The 19,917-nt window shown below is 48.5% G+C and overlaps 1 protein-coding gene across 3 annotated transcripts in view; it reads left to right on the top strand.

The window, feature by feature from the left end:
- The window catches only part of LOC144500341 (cartilage acidic protein 1-like), a 377,638-nt gene that overhangs the window by 355,041 nt on the left and 2,680 nt on the right, over positions 1–19,917 (top strand). For 2 of the 3 annotated variants that reach the window (XM_078223087.1, XM_078223085.1), the window contains exons 13-14: positions 3,769–3,912; positions 16,679–18,193. In XM_078223087.1, the coding sequence (XP_078079213.1) occupies positions 3,769–3,912; positions 16,679–16,788 (254 nt within the window). In that variant the 3' untranslated portion in view covers positions 16,789–18,193. Of the gene's footprint in view, positions 1–3,768; positions 3,913–16,678; positions 18,194–19,917 lie in introns of those variants that run through there. The other variant, XM_078223086.1, reaches the window with a different exon arrangement.

The raw sequence follows: 19,917 nt of genomic DNA, 5'->3' as shown, positions 1-19,917 counted from the left end.
CAGATGCCCATACACTCAGCCTGTCCAAACCACACTGAAGCATCTCTGCATCCTCCTCACAGCTCACCCTCCCACTCAACTTTGTATCATCTGCAAATTTGGAGATAATACATTCAGTTCCCTCTTCCAAATCATTAATATATAATGTGAACAGCTGGGGTCCGAGCACAGATCCCTGCAGAACCCCACTAGTCACTGATTGCCAATCAGAAAAAGACCCATTTATGCCAACTCTTTGCTTCCTCTCTGCTAACCAGCTTTCTATCCATCTCAAGATATTACCTGTAATCCCATGTGGTTTAACTTTACATAGTAGTCTGTTACGTGAGACCTTGTCGAAAGCCTTCTGAAAGTCTAAATAAACCACATCCACTGGTTCTCCTTGGTCAACTCTACTAGTTACATCCTCAAAAAATTCCAATAGATTCATCAAGCATGATTTCCCCTTTGTAAATCAATGCTGACTTTGTCTGATTATACCACTGCCTTCCAAATGCCAAGTTATGAAATCCTTGATAATGAACTCTGGCAACTTCCCCGGTACCGACGTTAGACTCACTGGTCGATAGTTCCTGTTTTCTCTCTATCCCTCTTTTTGAATAGTGGGCTTACATTAGCTACCCTCCAATCTGTAGGAATTATTCCAGAGTCCAAAGAATTTTTGAAAATAACCACCAATGATCTACAATTTCCAGGGCCACATCCTTAAGTACTCTGGGATGAAGATTATCAGGACCTGGAGATTTATCCACCTTCAATCCCATCAATTTCCCCAAAACCATTTCTCTACTAATGCTGATTTCCTTCAGCTCCTCACTATAACATGTTTCTCTCAGCACTTCTGGTACATTATTCATGTCTTCCTTTGTGAAGACTGAAGCAAAGAACAAATTTAATTCCTCAGCCATTTCTTTATTCCCCGTTATGAATTCTCCCATTTCTGACTGTAAAGGACCTACATTTGTTTTAGTCAATCTTTTTCTCTTTACAAATCTATAGAAACTTTTCAGTCAATTTTTATGTTCCCCGCTAGCTTACTTTCATACTCTATTTTTCCCTTCTTAATCAATCCCTTCTAAGTCCCGAACGAGCATGGAAACGGGAGAAATTTGCGCATTCTTTTAAAAATCAAATCTTACCTGACTTAGGCAAAAAAAGATCTTGACAAACTTGTTTTGCACCCAGCAGGGGGAGTGGGCAGGGGCTAAATAATCAGAAAGCCAGCTGAATGCAGCAGAGGGCACAATTACGCATGTGCAGACTTCTGTGCTCTGAGAGTACACAAACCTGCCACTAACTGCTAGTCATAGCCAGCCTTCATGGCCCAAACCAGCCCCCTCCCTCGCTATCATGTGGCTCTGTGGCTGATCGCCCCCACCAGCCCGGACCAATCGCCAGCACCCCACCTGCAACCCCCCCGCCTAGACTGATCGCCATTGCTGGCGCTGTCCATGGGCAACCCCCTATGCCCTCTACCTCCCAGGAGGGCTTCAATGGCCTTGGGTTCTATCAGCGAGGTCATCACATCTGGTTCCCATTGATGTCCGATGCCTGGTGGTCCGTGCCAGCCTGGCCCCCTGGCACTGCCCAAGGGGCACCTTGGCACTGCCCACTGGGAATCAGGCAGTGCCAAGGGGACAGGGCCTAATCGGGGCGGGGCCTCTGGTGGGGAGATCAGTGGTGGTGGAGGGGTCCCGCTGCCACTCTGCATTTGGCAGTGACAGAGGGAGGGTGGGTCAGCGATGGGGTAGTGGGGGGGTTGCACAGCCAGTGATGTGGGGTCGCGGAGCTGGCCATCGATCAGGAAGCTGGCAGTGCGGGGCTACCACACATGCACCGATCTCGGCTCTGACAGATCGGCACATGCACAGTGGCCCACTCAGCGCTATGCTGCCGGCCTCTCCAGCGGGAATAGGCCCCACCCACAGATTTTTCACGAGATTCACACTAGGGTACTCTGTGATGTGGGAGATTCATTTTGAAAATCCTGCTGAAAAAAACAATGGGATTTACTCCAGTTTTTACACAAATTTGACAATTAGAATTTTTTGGGGAAGAATCCAACATCTTATCTCCAACTGCAGTTCTGCATCAGAAGGAATTGAAACTCCTGCACCGGTGTCTAACTTAAAGTGTGTCCTGATTCCCTCAAGTGGGCTATCAGCACTCCAATAGCTTCTGCTTGATTCCCGGATCTCAATATCATGGATATCGTCTACTTCATGGATATTGCCACCTTTTCAAAGGCTTCCCCTTTGTGCCTATTCTTATAGGCTTCTTGCCATAACACTCACCCTGGAAGTGACCCACCTTCCTGTGTAAATTAAATTCAGATTCTCTGTCAGGGCAGTTTTCCTGCCACATCAGTTACAGTTAGCGGGGGCTGCTGATGAGCGCTCTTCATGTACCCGCAACCCCCGGCCGGCTTTCTTCACAACATCTTGTCTGCTTTTAAATTTAACATACTGTACTGAGTTAGCTGCTTTTAGTAAACCCGTCACCATGCCTGTCTCACCATCTCGAGTAACTGAACCATTTTACTTCCTGACCTCAGTTTGCCTGCTCCTTTGGATTGCCTTTGCTGGCATCATCTCTTAGAATCATAGAATCCCTACAGTGCAGAAGGAGGCCATTCGGCCCATCGAACCTCCACTGACAACTATCCCGCTCAGGCTCTATCCCCACGTATTTATCTTGCTCATCTCCCTGACACTAAGGGGCAATTTAGCATGGCCAATCAACCTAACCCGCACATCTTTGGACTGTGGGAGGAAATCGGAGCACCCGGAAGAAACCCACGCAGACATGAGGAGAACGTGCAGACTCCACACAGACAGTGACCCAAGACCGGAATTGAACCCGGGTCCCTGGCGCTGTGAGACAGCAGTGTTAACCACTGTGCCACCGTGCCCACTTGACTCCTAATTGGTCAGACAAAGCATCATGCAACACTGCCATGACCATTCTGTCTCTGATTAACTCCGATTCTAGCCCCTTCTGCACTGTTGGGATTCTATGATTCTATCACATCCTTTAGAGTACCATACCCATAGTTCTCTGTCGTCAAATCATTTATAAATGCATCAACACTGATCCTTTGACAGTAGGTTTTACTCAACCACAATATTCTTTCTCAGACTGAAGGATGTATCAAATACTTTAATGCTCCATCGTACTTGGCATCTTTCCTCAATCCCTGCCTGACTCGGATGTTGTCTACACAGGCACCAATCACATATAACAGTGTACTGACCTGCTCGCAGCGAGGTCCAATGCAGTTCAATACATGGCAAATCTCAGATACCAATTCAGCCAGGCTTCTGCTTGGTTGAGACCTGCAGCCTTTTCAAAGCTTTCCAACTGCGGCAGAGACTTTTCCATAACCGTTTTTTTTCCACTCGCTGCCACCATGTTACATGAGTTGTTAGACTAATATGGAACACACGCAGCGTCTGCTGTGATGTAAAACGCCAAATTTATTGAAGCATCATTTACTGCAGGCTATACCTTACTGCAACGATGTACAAGAGAGAGCAAGAACACTTCTCGTGATGATGGACATTTGATTAGGACGCTACACAGTTAGAATGAACCCCTTATACAACAGAAGTGACCCAAAACGAAACACAGAAAGTGCCCATCCAGCTCCGCTGGAAAGATAGGAAATACTTATCCTGCCTTTTACAGCCACACGCATTTCCCACCCTGTTTGTGTACCCTGCTGTGTTTAACTGTTGCTATTTTAGAATGTTCCTCCTGTTTTTGTAGATGCAGATGAGTGTGTCGAGTTTCCTGCCAAGTGCCCCAGGGAGAAACCCATCTGTATCAACACATACGGAGGCTATAAGTGTCGGCCCAACAAGAGGTGCAATCAGGGATACGAACCCAACGAGGATGGGACAGCCTGTGTGGGTCAGTGAACTACCCCTCGATAAATAGTCTTTTAACCCCTTAACAATTACACTCCTTAAAGGTGAGGTGAGAGTGACAGCCCTTGACATCAAGGCCGCATTTGCCTGAGTGTGACATCAAGTAGCCATAGCAAAACTGGAGTCAATGGGTATCAGTGGACAAACTCTCTGCTGGTTGGAGTCATACTTGGCACTTAGGAAGATGGTTGTGGTTGTGGAGGGTCAACCATCTCAGCTCCAGGACATCTCCGCAGGACTCCCTCAGGGTAGTGTCCCAGGCCCAACCATCTTCAGCTGCTTCATCAATGACCTTCCCTCCGTCATAAGGTCAGAAGTGGGGATGTTCGCCGATGATTGCACAATGTTCAGCACCATTTGCAATTCCTCAGATACTGAAGCAGTCCATGTTGAAATGCAGCAAGACCTGGACAATATCCAGGCTTGGGTTGACAAGTGGCAAATAACATTCACACCACACAAATGCCAGGCAATGACCATCACCAATAAGAGACAATCGAACCACCATCCCTTGACATTCAATGGTGTAACCATCACTGAATCTCCCACTGTCAACAGGGTTACTATTGACCAGAAACTCAACTGGACTCACGACATAAACACAGTGGCTACAAGAGCAGGTCAGAGGCTAGGAATACTGCGGCGAGTAACTCACCTCCTGATTCCCCAAAGCTGCCCACCATCTACAAGGCACAAGTCAGGAGTGTGATGGAATACTCCCCACTTGCCTGGATGGGTGCAGTTCCAACAACACTCAAGAAACTCAACACCATCCAGGACAAAGCAGCCCCGCTTGATTAGCACCACATCCACAAACATTCACTCCCTCCACCACCGGCGCTCAGTAGCCGCAGTGTGTACCATCTACAAGATGCACTGCAGCAATTCACCAAAAACCCTTAGACAGCACCTTCCAAACCCATGACCACTTCCATCTAGAAGGACAAGGGCAGCAGATACATGGGAACACCACCACCTGCAAGTCCCCCTCCAAGCTATTTCCTGACTTGGAAATACATCGCTATTCCTTCGCAGTTGATGGGTCAAAATCCTGGAATTCCCTCCCTAACAGCATAGTGGGTCAACCCACAGCACATGGACTGCAGCGATTCAAGAAGGCAGCTCACCACCACCTTCTCAAGGGCAACTAGGGATGGGCAATAAATGCTGGCCAGCCAGCGACACCCATGTCCCAGAGTTGAATTTTTAAAAATTAAGTACTTTGACACAATTGAGCTAAATTTTGATTTTGCACCGATGCACATTTTATGCAGATGTCATTAAACAAATGACCTGTTCATCCACCAATTACAGGAAGGCCCCAAAACTCTTGTTCTCAAGACTCACAGCTTTGGGAATTTTTGCACCGATTATTTATGTTGGGGGCATAGCCCCTTTAAGGGAATGCGTCATGTGACTTGTTGTCTGGCGATCTGCCGGGGTCCACCCGGGGGGGGCAGCCGGAGTTGGAGTGAGGAGTGAGTGAGACCTGTAAATAAATACCTGTGTCTCCCGATGTCTGACTGTGGAGTCAGATCTTGGGATATGCCCCAGTAGCCGAACATACCTCATTCTGGACATGAACCTAATTTTCATTATTGGAATACAGGGGTGGATACCGGAAGGACTATTGCTATTTCTCTTCTCCGCTTGTCATTCAAGAGGCAATTCTTATCCCTCTTACAGATTTCTACCTCTCCCATCATAGTTTCATAGAATCCCTACAGCGCAGAAGGAGGCCATTCGGCCCATCGAGTCTGCACCGACCACAATCCCAGCCAGGCCCTATCCCCGTAACCCCACATATTTACCCCGCTAATCCCTCTAACCTACGCATCCCACTAAGGGGCAATCTAGCACGGCCAATTAACCTAACCCTAACCTATCCAAAAACCAAACTAGAAAATGCTGGAAAATCTCAGCAGGTCTGGCAACATCTGTAAGGAGAGGAAAGAGCTGACGTAACCCCTTTGTCGGGTCATCCGGACTCGAAACGTCAGCTCTTTTCTCTCCTTACAGACGCTGCCAGATCTGCTGAGGTTTTCCAGCATTTTCTCTTTCGGTTTCAGATTCCAGCACCCGCAGCAATTTGCTTTTACCTAAACTATCCAATACTTTTCTTAAAAGCATAACATAGGAAAAATGAGTGGCCCTCTGAGTTTGCTCTGCCATTCAACAAGCCTGTGGCTGATCTGTTGTGTCAACTCCACCTTCCCACACTATCCTTCATTTCCTACATATCCAAGAAAAAAACTATTGAACTTTGTCTTGAATATATTTCATGGCCGAGCGTCCACAACTCTCTGGGATAGAGAATTCCAAAGACGCACAATCCCGTGAGTGAAGCAATTTCTCCTCACCTCAGTCCTCAATGGCCACCCCCTTGTCCTGGGACTATCCCATGTCCTTCATTACTGGGATGTTTTTAGGATCCAGCAGCAAAAGACTAAGAAGTTCATAAGAAGGGAAAACATTAATTCCGAGAGAAAACTTGCAGCATTAAAACAAGCAATAGGGGTTTCTATAAACAGGAAGTGGACAGTAAGGTAAATGTGGGAACGCCACTGAAAGAGGCGGGTGAATTGATAACAGCAAACAAAGAAATGGCACGGTGGCACAGTGGTTAGCACTGCTGCCTCACAGCGCCAGGGACCCGGGTTCAATTCTAGCCTCGGGTCACTGTCTGTGCGGAATTTGCACATTCTCCCCGTGTCCGCGTGGGTTTCCTCAGGGTGCTCCGGTTTCTTCCCACAGTCCAGAGATCTGTGGGTTAGGTGGATTGGCCATGCTAAATTGCCCCTGGTGTCAGGGAGATTGGCAGGGTAAATATGTGGGGTTACGGGAATAGGGATTGTGGTCAGTGCAGACTCAATGGGCTGAATGGCCTCCTTCTGCACTGTAGGGTTTCTATGAAATGGCAGATATGCTAAATAATTTTTTTGCCTCAGTCTTCACCATGGAAGACATTGCAACTATCCCTAAGATATCAAATGGACTGATTTCAAATTAAGAAGTTTAACAACACCAGGTTAAAGTCCAACAGGTTTATTTGGTAGCAAAAGCCACACAAGCTTTCGAAGCTCTAAGCCCCTTCTTCAGGTGAGTGGGAATTCCCACTCACCTGAAGAAGGGGCTTAGAGCTTCGAAAGCTTGTGTGGCTTTTGCTACCAAATAAACCTGTTGGACTTTAACCTGGTGTTGTTAAACTTCTTACTGTGTTTACCCCAGTCCAACGCCGGCATCTCCACATCCTGATTTCAAATAACATGGTAGGACTTACAACATTCCCAATTACAAGTGGTAGAGCGTCAGAGAAACTCTAGGGGTTAAAGGACGACAAGTCGCCAGGACCCGATGAACTGCACGTTCGGGTTTTAATGAAAGTGGCTGCAGAGATAGTGGACCCATTGGTTGAAATTTTTCACAACTCGCTAAATTCCGGGAGGGTACCAGAAGATTGGAAAACAGCCAATGTGATTCCCTTCTCCGTTGTCTTTCCCAATGGCCGGAATTTTCCAACCATTCATGCCGGCGGGATTCTCTGGTCCCACTGCAGTGAACAGAGATTTGGCTGAGTGACAAATTCTCCATCTTCACTTGCAGGCACGGTGGGACATGAACAGCCGGACAGTTCCAGCCAATATCTCAAAGTGCTTTAGAGCCTCCTTCCTGCCCTTTGGTAAATATAAGCCCTAAACATCCTTTGGCCAATCTACACACTCCACCACAAATTAACATCAAAAAATAAAGTGTAATTTGTCTTCCCTGATCTTTATTAATCTTTAAAAAATTATCAAAAATGCTGATCATAAATTCCTTTCTGAATAAAATGGCGACAGAATGTGGTAGTAATCCGTAGGCCAAGGCTCCTCGCTGCTTTCTTGTCTTGGCTGGTCTGTCAGAAGGTCAGGAGTCAGCAACAACTTCACGGAGAACCATAGAATCCCTACAGTGCCGAAGGAGGCCATTTGGCCAATTAAACCTGCGCCGACAAGTCTCAGCCGGGCCCTATCCCCGTGACCCCATGTATTTACCCTGCTAGTCCCCCTGGCACTTAGGGGCAATTTAGCATGGCCACTCCACCTAACCTGCACATCTTCGGAGTGTGGGAGGAAACCAGAGCACCCGGAGGAAACCCTCGCAGACACGGGGAGAGTGTGCAAACTCCACACAGTGACCCAAGCTGGGAATTGAACCCGGGTCCCTGGCACTGTGAGGCAGCAGTGATAACCAGCGTGCACCGTGCCAACTTGAGTGCATAGCCCTGGGTGACGCGCTGACTGAAGGAAAGTTGCATGGTCATAGGTGCTGTGTTCAAACTGAGGCCCATTGTAAAAGTTATTCTTTAAAGAAGAACAGGCCAGGTATCCTGAAAAACATTTATCCACTAACCGACATCACGAGGCAGGTTATCCAATCATTTATCTCATTGTTGTCTTGGGGACCTCGCTGGACTTTGCCTACATGGGTGGCATGGTGGCACAGTGGTTAGCACTGCTGCCTCACAATGCCAGGGACCCGGGTTCGATTACTGGCTTGGGTCATTGTCTGTGTGGAGTCTGCACGTTCTCCCCATGTCCGCATGGGTTTCCTCCGGGTGCTCCGGTTTCCTCCCACAATCCGAAAGACGTGCTGGTTAGGTGAATTGGCCGTGCTAAATTCTCCCTCAGTGTACCCGAACAGGCGCCAGAGTGTGGCAACTCGGGGATTTTCGCTCATCACAGTGTTAATGTAAGCCTACTTGTGACACTAATAAATGAACTTTAAACTTTAACATCACAACAGCGACTGCACTGGAGAAAGTTCAGTGAGGGCACGCAAGGCACAATCTCAGTTCAACTTATAGGACTCTGGAGCAAGGACAGAGCTCTTGGAGAGTTCTTTCAAAGAGCCAACACCAGATGGGCTGAATGGCCTCTTTATTTTCTACAATATCCAACCTTGATGTGTCAGAGTTTCAAAGTCATCTCCGTTAGCGACCGGTTAATTCGATTCATGAAGATTGATTTGTTGACAGCTGCAAAATTCTGATCCGCAACAAGCTTTGCAATAAGGTTTTTTTTGCATTTGTTCTTGCGGCGTCGGTTAGTGGATGTGAGCGTTGCCAGCAGGAGCAGCATTTATTACCCATTCCTAACTGCGCATCAGTGAGTTCCTCCGGTGCTTCAGCAACCAGTTCTTCGAGGAACCACCATTGAGGAATGCTCCCTCCGGCTCCTCACCAATATGGCACTGACTGGAGCTCAGCAGCCTCCGTTTCACAGCACCCTCTCACCCAAACCCCCCTCCCGTCCCTACCCCACACACACACCCCCTAACCCCCAGGCCTCGCTGATGTACTTGGCAGTGCCAGAGACTGCATCAATTTCCAAAAACCCTGACTCTGAGCTTCACCGGAATGCCGTACGGTTTTGGCCCCCTTACCTTTTTTTATTCGTTCATGGAACATGGGCATCGCTGGCTAGGCCGGCATTTATTGCCCATCCCTAGTTGCCCAAGAGCAGTTGAGAGTCAACCACATTGCTGTGGCTCTGGAGTCACATGTAGGCCAGACCGGGTAAGGACGGCAGATTTCCTTCCTAAAGGACATTAGTGAACCAGATGGGTTTTTCCGACAATTGATTCATGGTCATCAGTAGATTCTTAATTCCAGATATTTTATTTATTTAATTCAAATCCCACCATCTCCCATGGTGGGATTCGAACCCAGATCCACTGAACATTAGCTGAGTTTCTGGATTAATACTCTAGTGATATTACCATTAGGCCATTGTCTTGCCTTCAGCTTGGAGCAGAACTTGCAGATGGTGTTTCCACGCCACCTGCAAAAGGCGATAGTAACATTGGAGGCAGTCCAAAGGAGATTCACCGGGCTCATTCCTGGCATGAGAGGGTTGTCCTATCAAGGGAGACTAGATGGTCTGGGTCTGCATTCCTTGGAGTTTAGAAAAGTGAGAGGTGTCCTTATTCAAACATATAAGATCCTGAGGGAGCCTGACAGGGTAGATGGTGAGATGTTTTCACTAGTGGGAGAGTCTGGAACAAGAGGACTTAGCTACAAGATAAAGAGCCGGACATTTAAAACTGAGGTGCGGAGAAATTTCTTCTTGCAGAGGGTGGGGAATCTCTGGAATTCTCTGCCCCAAAGGGCGATGGAGGCTGGATCATTAGATGTGTTTAAAATGGAGGTAGATAAATATTTGATAGATCGAGGAATAGGGTGATGCACCATCAATCGAGCAAAGACTAGTTTGTGTGCAAGAACAAATAGGCTTTTATTAGCAAAAGACTTGGAGCACACCCATGCCGATGAACTGGTCCAGACTGAGGCAGGGGGGTGGGGAGCAGTCACCTTTATACCTGGACCGGGGGGGGGAGGAGTCTCGGGTAGGGCCGGCAGGGATGTGTCCAGGCATGTCACATATACAGGTAACAAGCTAACAGTGGTTTACCACATAGAGGGCTATGGGGAAACGGCACAGAGAAGGAATTGAGGCCGACATAGATCAGCCATGATCGTATTGAATGGCGGGGCAGGCTTGTGGGGCCTAGTAGCCAAATCCTGCTTCTAGTTCTTGTATTCTTGTGTTGTGAATTAAAGACAGTTCTCCTGAATTGCCTGATTAATAGTGACCCCGCTTATTTATGACACCCTAGTTTTGGTCTAGGCATCAAATGGGAAACATTTTTTTCTATGTCTACCCTATCAGAGTCTTGCATTCTCTTAAGATCTCTATTAGACCATCCTTCAGCCGTCTCTTTTCCAGGGAAAAGAGCTCCAGTCTGTTCATGAATTGCAATGGAAAATGCCGGAAATACTCAGCAGACCCGGCAGCATCTGTGGAGAAAAAAATCAGAGATTAGGAGCAGGATTCTCTGATCGCGTCCATTCCCACCTCCTGCTGCCAGCGGGAATTTGGCGCTCAGTCAAAACTTCATTCCCTGCAGCGGGATTGGAGACTCCCAGCCGCGGGCGAGGTCAGAGGTTTCCAACGAACACATCTGTGACCTTTCATCAGTATACGATAAGTATATCCTCTCAGTTCTGGTATCATGGTACCCACAAGCTGTGTTTAGCCAGCTCACATTGTAGAGTTATTAAGGCTTATGGTCCCTGGAGGTGTAAGGGAACTGATCAGCTGCCTGGAGATGGTCTCCCAGTAATAGGCCAGGGGGTGACACTCCAGGCAGGCTTGGAGGCCTATCATACCTGCCTGGTCACAGTTGCAGCCAAAGTTTGGCCTCTTTGCTTTTATATTCTATGCTCCTATTTACAAACCCGCGGGAGGCGATGGCCTAGTGGTATTATCGCTCGAATATTAATCCAGAAACTCAGCTAATATTCTGGGAACCCGGGTTTGAATCCCATCACGGCAGCTGGTGGAATTCAAATTCAGTAAAAAAATATCTGAAATTAAAAATCTACTGATGACTATGAAACCATTGTCAATTGTCGGAAAACCCATCTGGTTCATTCATTTCCTTTAGGGAAGGAAATCTGCCGTCCTTACCTAGGACCATAGAATCCTACAATGCAGATGGAGGCCATTTGGCCCATCAAGTCTGCACCGACCACAATCCCACCCGTAACCCCATGTATTTACCATATCTAGTCCCCCTGACACTAAGAGGCAATTTAGCATGGCCAATCCACCTAACTTGCACGTCTTTGGACTGTGGGAGGAAACCAGAGCACCCGGAGGAAACCCAGGCAGACACGGGGAGAATGTGCAAACTGCACACAGACAGTGACCCGAGGCCTAGAGCTGTGAGGCAGCAGTGCGAACCACTGTGCCGCCGTGCTGCCCATGGTCTAGCTTATATGTGACTCCAGAGCCACAGCAATGCGGTTGACTCTCAACTGCCCTCGGGCAACTAGGGATGGGCAATAAATGCTGGCCCAGCCTGCGACGCCCATGTCCCAGGAATGAATTAAAAAAGTCTATTACTGTTTTCTGTTAGTGACCTTATCAACTTCTGGGAAGAACCTTAGTCAGAACTCTCTGCTCTAATCCTACAGCCATTATTGGTGAGATCAACAAACTTGGAATCAATGCTTCATGACTTGGACAACATTTGTTTTAAAATAACACATTGGGATTTCTTGATTGTACTGTGTTTCTGACCAGTTTACAGCTCCTTAACAACATCCCTCTGGCCATGAGAATCCTGAACCGGAGTGTGTTTTTCAGAGGAACGCTCTCATCTCAATCATTGTACCGTGGAATGATTAACATATCTTACTGCTCTGCGGGTTTCCTGTTTACTTTTATATCCTTTTTTATTCAAAAAGAAAACAAAACCTTCAGAATTGGCAGCCGAACCCATTGTGCAGACGAATATTATTTCTGGTCTTAACTTTGCAGGATTCCTCTCTCTCTCTTTCTCTCCAGTTCTCTCTCGAAGGTCAATTCTTCGATGACCCAAGACTCATTCATTCAATAATTAACACTGAAAGTGCTGGAAATGCTCAGCAGGTCTGGTAGCATCAGTAGAGAGACACAGAGGTCAATGACTTTCAATGACTTTTCATCCGTATTTACTTGGTATTTTAGCTATGCCTGTGTAACTCCACTTTTTGGTTCCTAATTGGCCCTTCTGCACCTTATACCACCTTTTTAACCACATGTCTGCCCATAGAAGACTTTGGGATTCCCCTCATCCTGCCTATCCCCAGAATCTGCATCGCATTCTGCCTCTCCTCCACTAACCTGCAGTGCCCTTTCACTCGACATGGCCGCACCCTTGCCCTCCCATCCTACCATCTCCCACTGCCCCCTTTAACCACCACCTTCCTGTCCTATCCCCTCAGTATGTCCTCCACAAGCTCCTCCACTGACCCCTCCCTCTGAACCCACCCCCACATCTCCACACCTCAACAACCCTCCCCGTGCCATTTCCACCCTCCATCACCGTCCCCCCCCCGCCGTCCCCCGCACTTCATTCCTCGTCACCCACTGCGTGACCCTCACAGCAGAGAGGATCCACGTGGCAGACACTCTATCCATCCACAGCTACGCGTGGTTCTCCAGGGTCAGCTCGCTGGAGTCCTCCATCTTCTCTACAGATCTCCACGTGCTGTCCAAAGCCTTCCTCAGGTCAGTGCTGACCTGTACACATCACCTTGGGCCAGATGTGGTCCAGACTGGTGTGATTTCCTGGCGGTGTGGACCATTGGGCGGTTCCAGCCAGGATTCATCCGTATCCCATTTTTGGGATGCCAAATGGTTTCACACCAGCCTCTGGTGAGATGGCGACCCGCTGCGGTGGGCGGGAGTGGAAAATTCCACCGTCATTTTATGCTGACAGGAAGCCGATTTTTCAATTCCCTTCGCATTGTCCACCACCCACCCCCATTTAACCCCACCCAAATTACACCGACCCCCTGCCATTAAAACCCACTCTGAACCATTAAACCCCACCCCCTGCCATTAACCACCCCCACCATTAAACCCCACCCCCCACCATTAAACCCCACCCCCCACCATTAAACCCCACCCCCTGCCATTAAACCCCACCCCCACCATTAAACCCCACCCCCCACCATTAAACCCCACCCCCTCACCATTAAACCCCACCTGCTCACCATTAAACCCCACCCCCCCACCATTAAACCCCACCCCCTGCCATTAAACCCCACCCCCACCATTAAACCCCACCCCTCCACCATTAAACCCCACCCCTCCACCATTAAACCCCACCCCCACCATTAAACCCCACCCCCCACCATTAAACCCCACCCCTCCACCATTAAACCCCACCCCTCCACCATTAAACCCCACCCCATGCCATTAAACCCCACCTGCTCACCATTAAACCCCACCCCACCACCATTAAACCCCACCCCATGCCATTAAATCCCACCCCCACCATTAAACCCCACCCCCCACCATTAAACCCCACCCCTTGCCATTAAACCCCACCCCCCCACCATTAAACCCCACCCCTTGCCATTAAACCCCACCTCCTCACCATTAAACCCCACCCCTCCACCATTAAACCCCACCCCTCCACCATTAAACCCCGCTCCCCCACGATTAAACCCCACCCCTTGCCATTAAATCCCACCCCCACCATTAAACCCCACCCCCCCACCATTAAACCCCAACCCTTGCCATTAAACCCCTCCTCCTCACCATTAAATCCCACCCCTCCACCATTAAACTCCACCCCTCCACCATTAAACCCCACCCCTTCACCATTAAACCCCACTCCCCCACGATTAAACCCCACCCCCTCCACCACTAAACCCCACTCCCCCACCATTAAACCCCACCCCTCCACCATTAAGCCCCACTCCCCCACCATTAAACTCCACCCTCCACCATTAACCCCCACCCTCCTGCCATTAAACCCACTGCAGGGGGCGGAATGGAAAATTCCACCCAATGTGTGGCCAAAGTTAAGAATTCCCTTCCACTATAGTAACTAAAGCGAGGTCAATCTTTCAAACTGAGATATAAGAACAAAGAACAGTACAGCACAGGAACAGGCCCTTCGGCCCACCAAGCCTGCGCCGATCATGATGCCCCAACTAAACTAAAACCGTACGCACTTACGGAGTCCGTATCCTTCCATTCCCATCCTATTCATGTATTCGTCTAGATGCCCCTGAAATGCCGCTATCGTACCCGCTCCCACCGCCTCCCCGGGTTCCAGATATTCACCACCCTCTGTGTAAAAAACTTGCCTCGCACATCTCCTCTAAACTTTTCCCCACGCACCTTAAACCTACGTCCTCAGTCCTCAGTACCTCGTATTTGATTTTTCTGCCCTAGGAAAGAGCATCTGACTCTCCACTCTGTCCGTGCAATTTTTGTTACCCAAAGGTATTGAGGAATGTGTGGCAATGTTGGGCATGTGGAGTTCAGACACTGACTAGCCATGATCTCATTGAGTGACAGAACAGGCCTGAGGGGTTGAGTGGCCTCCTGTTCCTGTGTTGCTCGGAAATTGGATATGGCCCTGGGCACAAAACAGGTGAAATTGCTCTTTCCAACCGGTTACAAGACCCGCCTGAGGTCAATGTGCCAGCAATGCAAAATATACTTGTGCGTCCCCCTTTCCTGCACTGAATTTCCCCCATTGTCAGAGGCAACCTCTTAAATCCTAGCACCATCATGCCTTCTATCATTGAATCACTCAGCCTGTCTTCCACCTTCTCACACTTTCCCCGACCATCTTACACCTTCTTCCCCCATTAACCATCCATCTCACTCCCTGGCAACCTCCCCAGCCTCTCGATTTGCTTAAAACCCCTTTTCAGCTTCCATTTTTCCATTCTAATGAAAGGTCGCCAACCTGCTAACGTTTTGAAAAATTTATTTAGCGAATGCAAAGTCCTGAAGCCAAGCAGTTTGTTCTGGTCCTGCTGCTTTGAGTGCGGATAGGCCTCTGCTGAGTCTGTGGATTGGACACTCTTCTATGATGTGGTGCATGGTTTGTTAAAGTTAATAAAGTTTATTTATTAGTGTCACAAGTAGGCTTACATTAACACTGCGATGAAGTTACTGTGAAAATCCCCGAGTCGCCACACTCCGGCATCTGTTCGGGTACACTGAGGGAGAATTTAGCACGGCCAATGCACCTAAACAGCACGTCTTTCAGACTGTGGGAGGAAACCGGAGCACCTGGAGGAAACCCACGCAGACACGAGGAGAATGTGCAAACTCCACACAGCCACCCAAGCCGGGAATCGAACCTGGGTCCCTGGTGCTGTGAGGTAGCAGTGCTAGCCACTGTGCCACCGTGCCACCCACAGGCACATGGAGGCTGGCACTAATGTCCCAACTGTGAAGGTTGGCCAAGCAGGGACCATGGCTGCTCCTGAAGCTGTTGAGAGTGGACCGCTCTTCCCTTGGAACGTTGAAACTAGGCCGCTGTTGGGTTGGGTTTGAGACTGGCTACTTGTTTGTCATGTCCAACAATTCCCATTCATTTGTCCAGGTGGGACTTGCATTGAAGTCCTGTGGGGGGGGGGGGGGGGGTGCGGAGGGGGTTTTCCAGATCAGCCTTCTTGATGGGAGTCGTACCTCGGATGGGCTGAATAGATCAGCGTGAAATGGCAGCTGGTGGGGGAGGCGGCATTGCGAACTTTTTGGATCATTTTGAATCTGAGACATTAATTATGTTCCTCTCTCCACTGTCGGACCTGCTGAGTATCTCCAGCATTTTCTGTGTTTAATTTACTAGGATGCTACCAGGACTTGATGGTTTGAGTTATAAGGAGAGGCTGGAAAGACTGCGACCTCTTTCCCTGGAGCGTAGGAGGCTGAGGGGTGACCTTATAGAGGTCTATAAAATAATGAGGGGCATAGATCAGCTAGATAGTCAATATCTTTTCCCAAAGGTAGGGGAGTCTAAAATTAGAGGGCATAGGTTTAAGGTGAGAGGGGAGAGATACAAAAGTGTCCAGAGGGGCAATTTTTTCACACAGAGGGTGGTGAGTGTCTGGAACAAGCTGCCAGAGGCAGTAGTAGAGACGGGTACGATTTTGTCTTTTAAAAAGCGTTTAGATAGTTACATGGGTAAGATGGGTATAGAGGGATATGGGCCAAACGTGGGCAATTGGGACTAGCTCAGCGGTAAAGAAAGAGCGGCCTGGACAAGTTGGGCCGAAGGGCCTGTTTCCATGCTGTAAACCTCTCTGACTCTATAATTCAATCTCTGCTCAAGGATATTCAGACACTAATTCTCCTCTTTTTCTTTTTCCACTCTCTCCTGTGTTGATTTTTATTGATGTTAAGCAGCTCAAATCGCTTACTTTGGAGGGGGCATTTCATCGGCTGTAAGACTCGCGATCTCTCGCCACCAGGCTGCTCTGCTCCCGCTCTGCTTAGTCCACTGGCTTCTAGCCTGAAGCCCTGACCCTCCGATGCACCCCAGCAACTCGACACCCAGAACCCTCGGTCTTCCACTGCCTAAACTATCAACAGCTGGAACAGAATGGAAGGACCTCGGCTAATGATCAGTCTCTGTTTCGCTGCTGCCTAATGCGCCAATCAACACGCATCCTGAGATAACCGAACTTTCTGATTGGATTATAATGTTGCAGTGTTGTTGCCCCATTCTAGGCTATCCCAGACCAAGCACACTGCAGCTTCACACACTCAGGAGGGGTTCGGTTCAATGACATTATAATGATAAAACACGAGACAGCAAACAGCCAGAGGAAAACATGCACACACACACATGCACACACACACACACACGCACACACACACACACACACACACACACACACACACGCACGCACACACACACTCATACTCACACACACACATGCACACGCACACCACTCACACACACATGCACACGCACACACACACGGACATACACGGACACACACACACACATATGCACACACACGCAAATACACATACACATGCACGCGCACACACATGCACACAGACACACACACACATGCAGATACCGATGCACACAATCAAACACATCAACACACACATACACACACAAACATGCAAACGCACACAAATATACATGCACACAGACATGCACACACAAGCAGACACGTTCTCACACCCATCTACACATTCACATGTACGCAAAATCACCCACATCCTTACAAAAGCATACACGTGCACATAAAACTCAACCACACATACACGCTCCCATGTACAAACACACACTCACACATCCATATTTACATAGTCACACACATGCACACACACACAGACACGCACGCACACACACACACTCATACACATGCGTGCACACACGCACACACACATACACACAAATAAAGACACAGGCAGCAGCATTCTGTTATATATTTGCAAAATGCTTAAAATAATCGAAATAAATTGAGTGAAATGGTTGCAACGTGCTGCTGAATGAACCAGCTGAGAGGTGAGCTGCAATGTTGAGTCTCACACGGTGACACTGTGTGGAAGCTGATGTGTTTGGCTGTACCACCACCCTGTACAGTTTACAGAACCGGACTCTTCTGTTCTGTCTCTTCAACCCTGCTGATGTGCCCCTGCGGTGGGACCGCCCCAAGCTCGAGACGTCCTGAGGCTTTGTAGATGGCCTTTGACACTTAAAGAAGCAAATTTGTACTTTCACCCAAGAGAGGAACCCCATCACAAAAACTAACGAAAGATAAAGAATGGCAGCTAAACCCACTGCACCATGGATTGAAATGGGCCGTGACGGTTGAACAGTTATGTTGCTACCTGAGTATGTGTGTGAGTTGCAGCTTTGTTTCATAGGCCTGTTATGTAATGATGTATAAACCACTCTGAGTAAGTGAGGGGAAGTGAGTGGCGGGGGGGGGGGGGGGGGGCGGGGAGGAATATTGCCGGTGCGTTCCGCAGGTCTACGATCCTAGACTTTTCCTGCCTTGTGTTCCCAATCCCGACTCCTTTGGGAAGATGAGAAGCAGGCCACTTTCCCCTGAAAAAAAGGAGAAAGGCGATGTTAGCAGAGGGAAGGAAGGTACCATGTCTGGGACTAAAATTTCTCCATAGTAGTGGAAGAGGTAATGGGAGACTCACGTCACATTGGCCAGAGAAACATTGCGTTATTACCAACATCAAATCCAAAAGGCAGCTGGTTTAGATTTGAGCAAGAGCCTGGAAGCAGAGGATGCTCTGGTAGGTTGGCACATACTGTTCCAACCTACAGAATAAAGCGGGAAATAAATTAAAAGTCAAAGTCTAAACTTATATGCCAGCTTTTTCCAGTGTTCAATGAGCCACTTCTACCCATCGGGCAACAATAGTTATGATTCACGGCTGCCGTCGTTATATTGTAGCCCTGGCTTATGAGCATCGGGTGCATCTGCCGATTTGGGTGGGTGAACACCAAGGTTTTGGCTGTTCCTGATTCAACCCGGTTTTGACCACATCTTCAGGGTCCTGGGCCGCTGCATGCGCGCGGCACAGGGGAGGGAATTGGGTGCGCCGCAGAGATATTTGCCATTGTTATTTCAAAACCCACGTGTGAAACTTAGAATGAGGCAGAACAACAGGCCATTCACCCCAGCCTACTGGCCCATTCCGATGTTTTTTGCCCCACACGAGCCTCCATTCCTTGTTGTGAGTGTTACACTGTCGCCTGCGTGTACAACAGATTGATTTATTTTTGGATTATTTGTTTAAAGTATTTTTTCTGGCAAAATAATTGGGCCCTTTCTCTGCTGTGGAAAGGGCCTTTTTTTTTGTTTTGTTTTAACAGTTGGCGCCCTCCTACAGATATTTTTTTATAAACTCAAGCACTAAAATTGTCACCTGAATATGATGTCATTGAGAGACTCATGAATGTGATGTCATCAAATTGGCGCTTGAATATGATGTCATTGCGGGACGCATGAATGTGATGTCTTCACGTTGGCGCTTGAATATGATGTCATTGCAGGACACGTGAATGTGATGTCTTCATGTTGGCGCTTGAATATGATGTCATTGCGGGACACGTGAATGTGATGTCTTCACGTTGGCGCTTGATTATGATGATGCCACACTGCATGGGATCTTACCATGCCTGTCCATTCCCAGTGTGGCGGCAGCGCCGTGATGCCCCAGTCACTGAGTTTGAGCACAAACTCAAATCTCAGTCCAGCTCTGCTCATTTCCAGACTGAAATCAAGATGAGGTCAGGATGTTCAAGCCAGAGGCAGCCGTGCTCCGAGGCAGGAAGAGAAAAAATTGGAGAGTTGAGAGGTTTCCAGTTCCTTGCAGCCAGTAGCAAAGAGGGTGGCACGGTGGCACAGTAGTTAGCGCTGCTGCCTCACAGCGCCAGGGATCTGGGTTCGATTCCCAACTTGGTCACAGTCTGTGCGGAGTCTGCACGTTCTCCCCGTGTTTGTGTGGGTTTCCTCCGGGTGCTCCGGTTTCCTCCCACAGTCCAAAAGACGTGCCTGTTAGGTGCATTGGCCGTGCTAAATTCTCCCTCAGTGTACCCGAACAGGCGCCGGAGTGTGGCGACTAGGGGATTTTCACAGTAACTTCATTGCAGTGTTAATGTA

The sequence above is a fragment of the Mustelus asterias genome, chromosome 11 (assembly GCF_964213995.1).
Source record: "Mustelus asterias chromosome 11, sMusAst1.hap1.1, whole genome shotgun sequence".
Taxonomy (NCBI): Eukaryota; Metazoa; Chordata; class Chondrichthyes; order Carcharhiniformes; family Triakidae; genus Mustelus; species Mustelus asterias.
The sequence above is the reverse complement of the archived record's forward strand: the minus strand, read 5'-3'. Positions and strand labels throughout refer to the sequence as shown.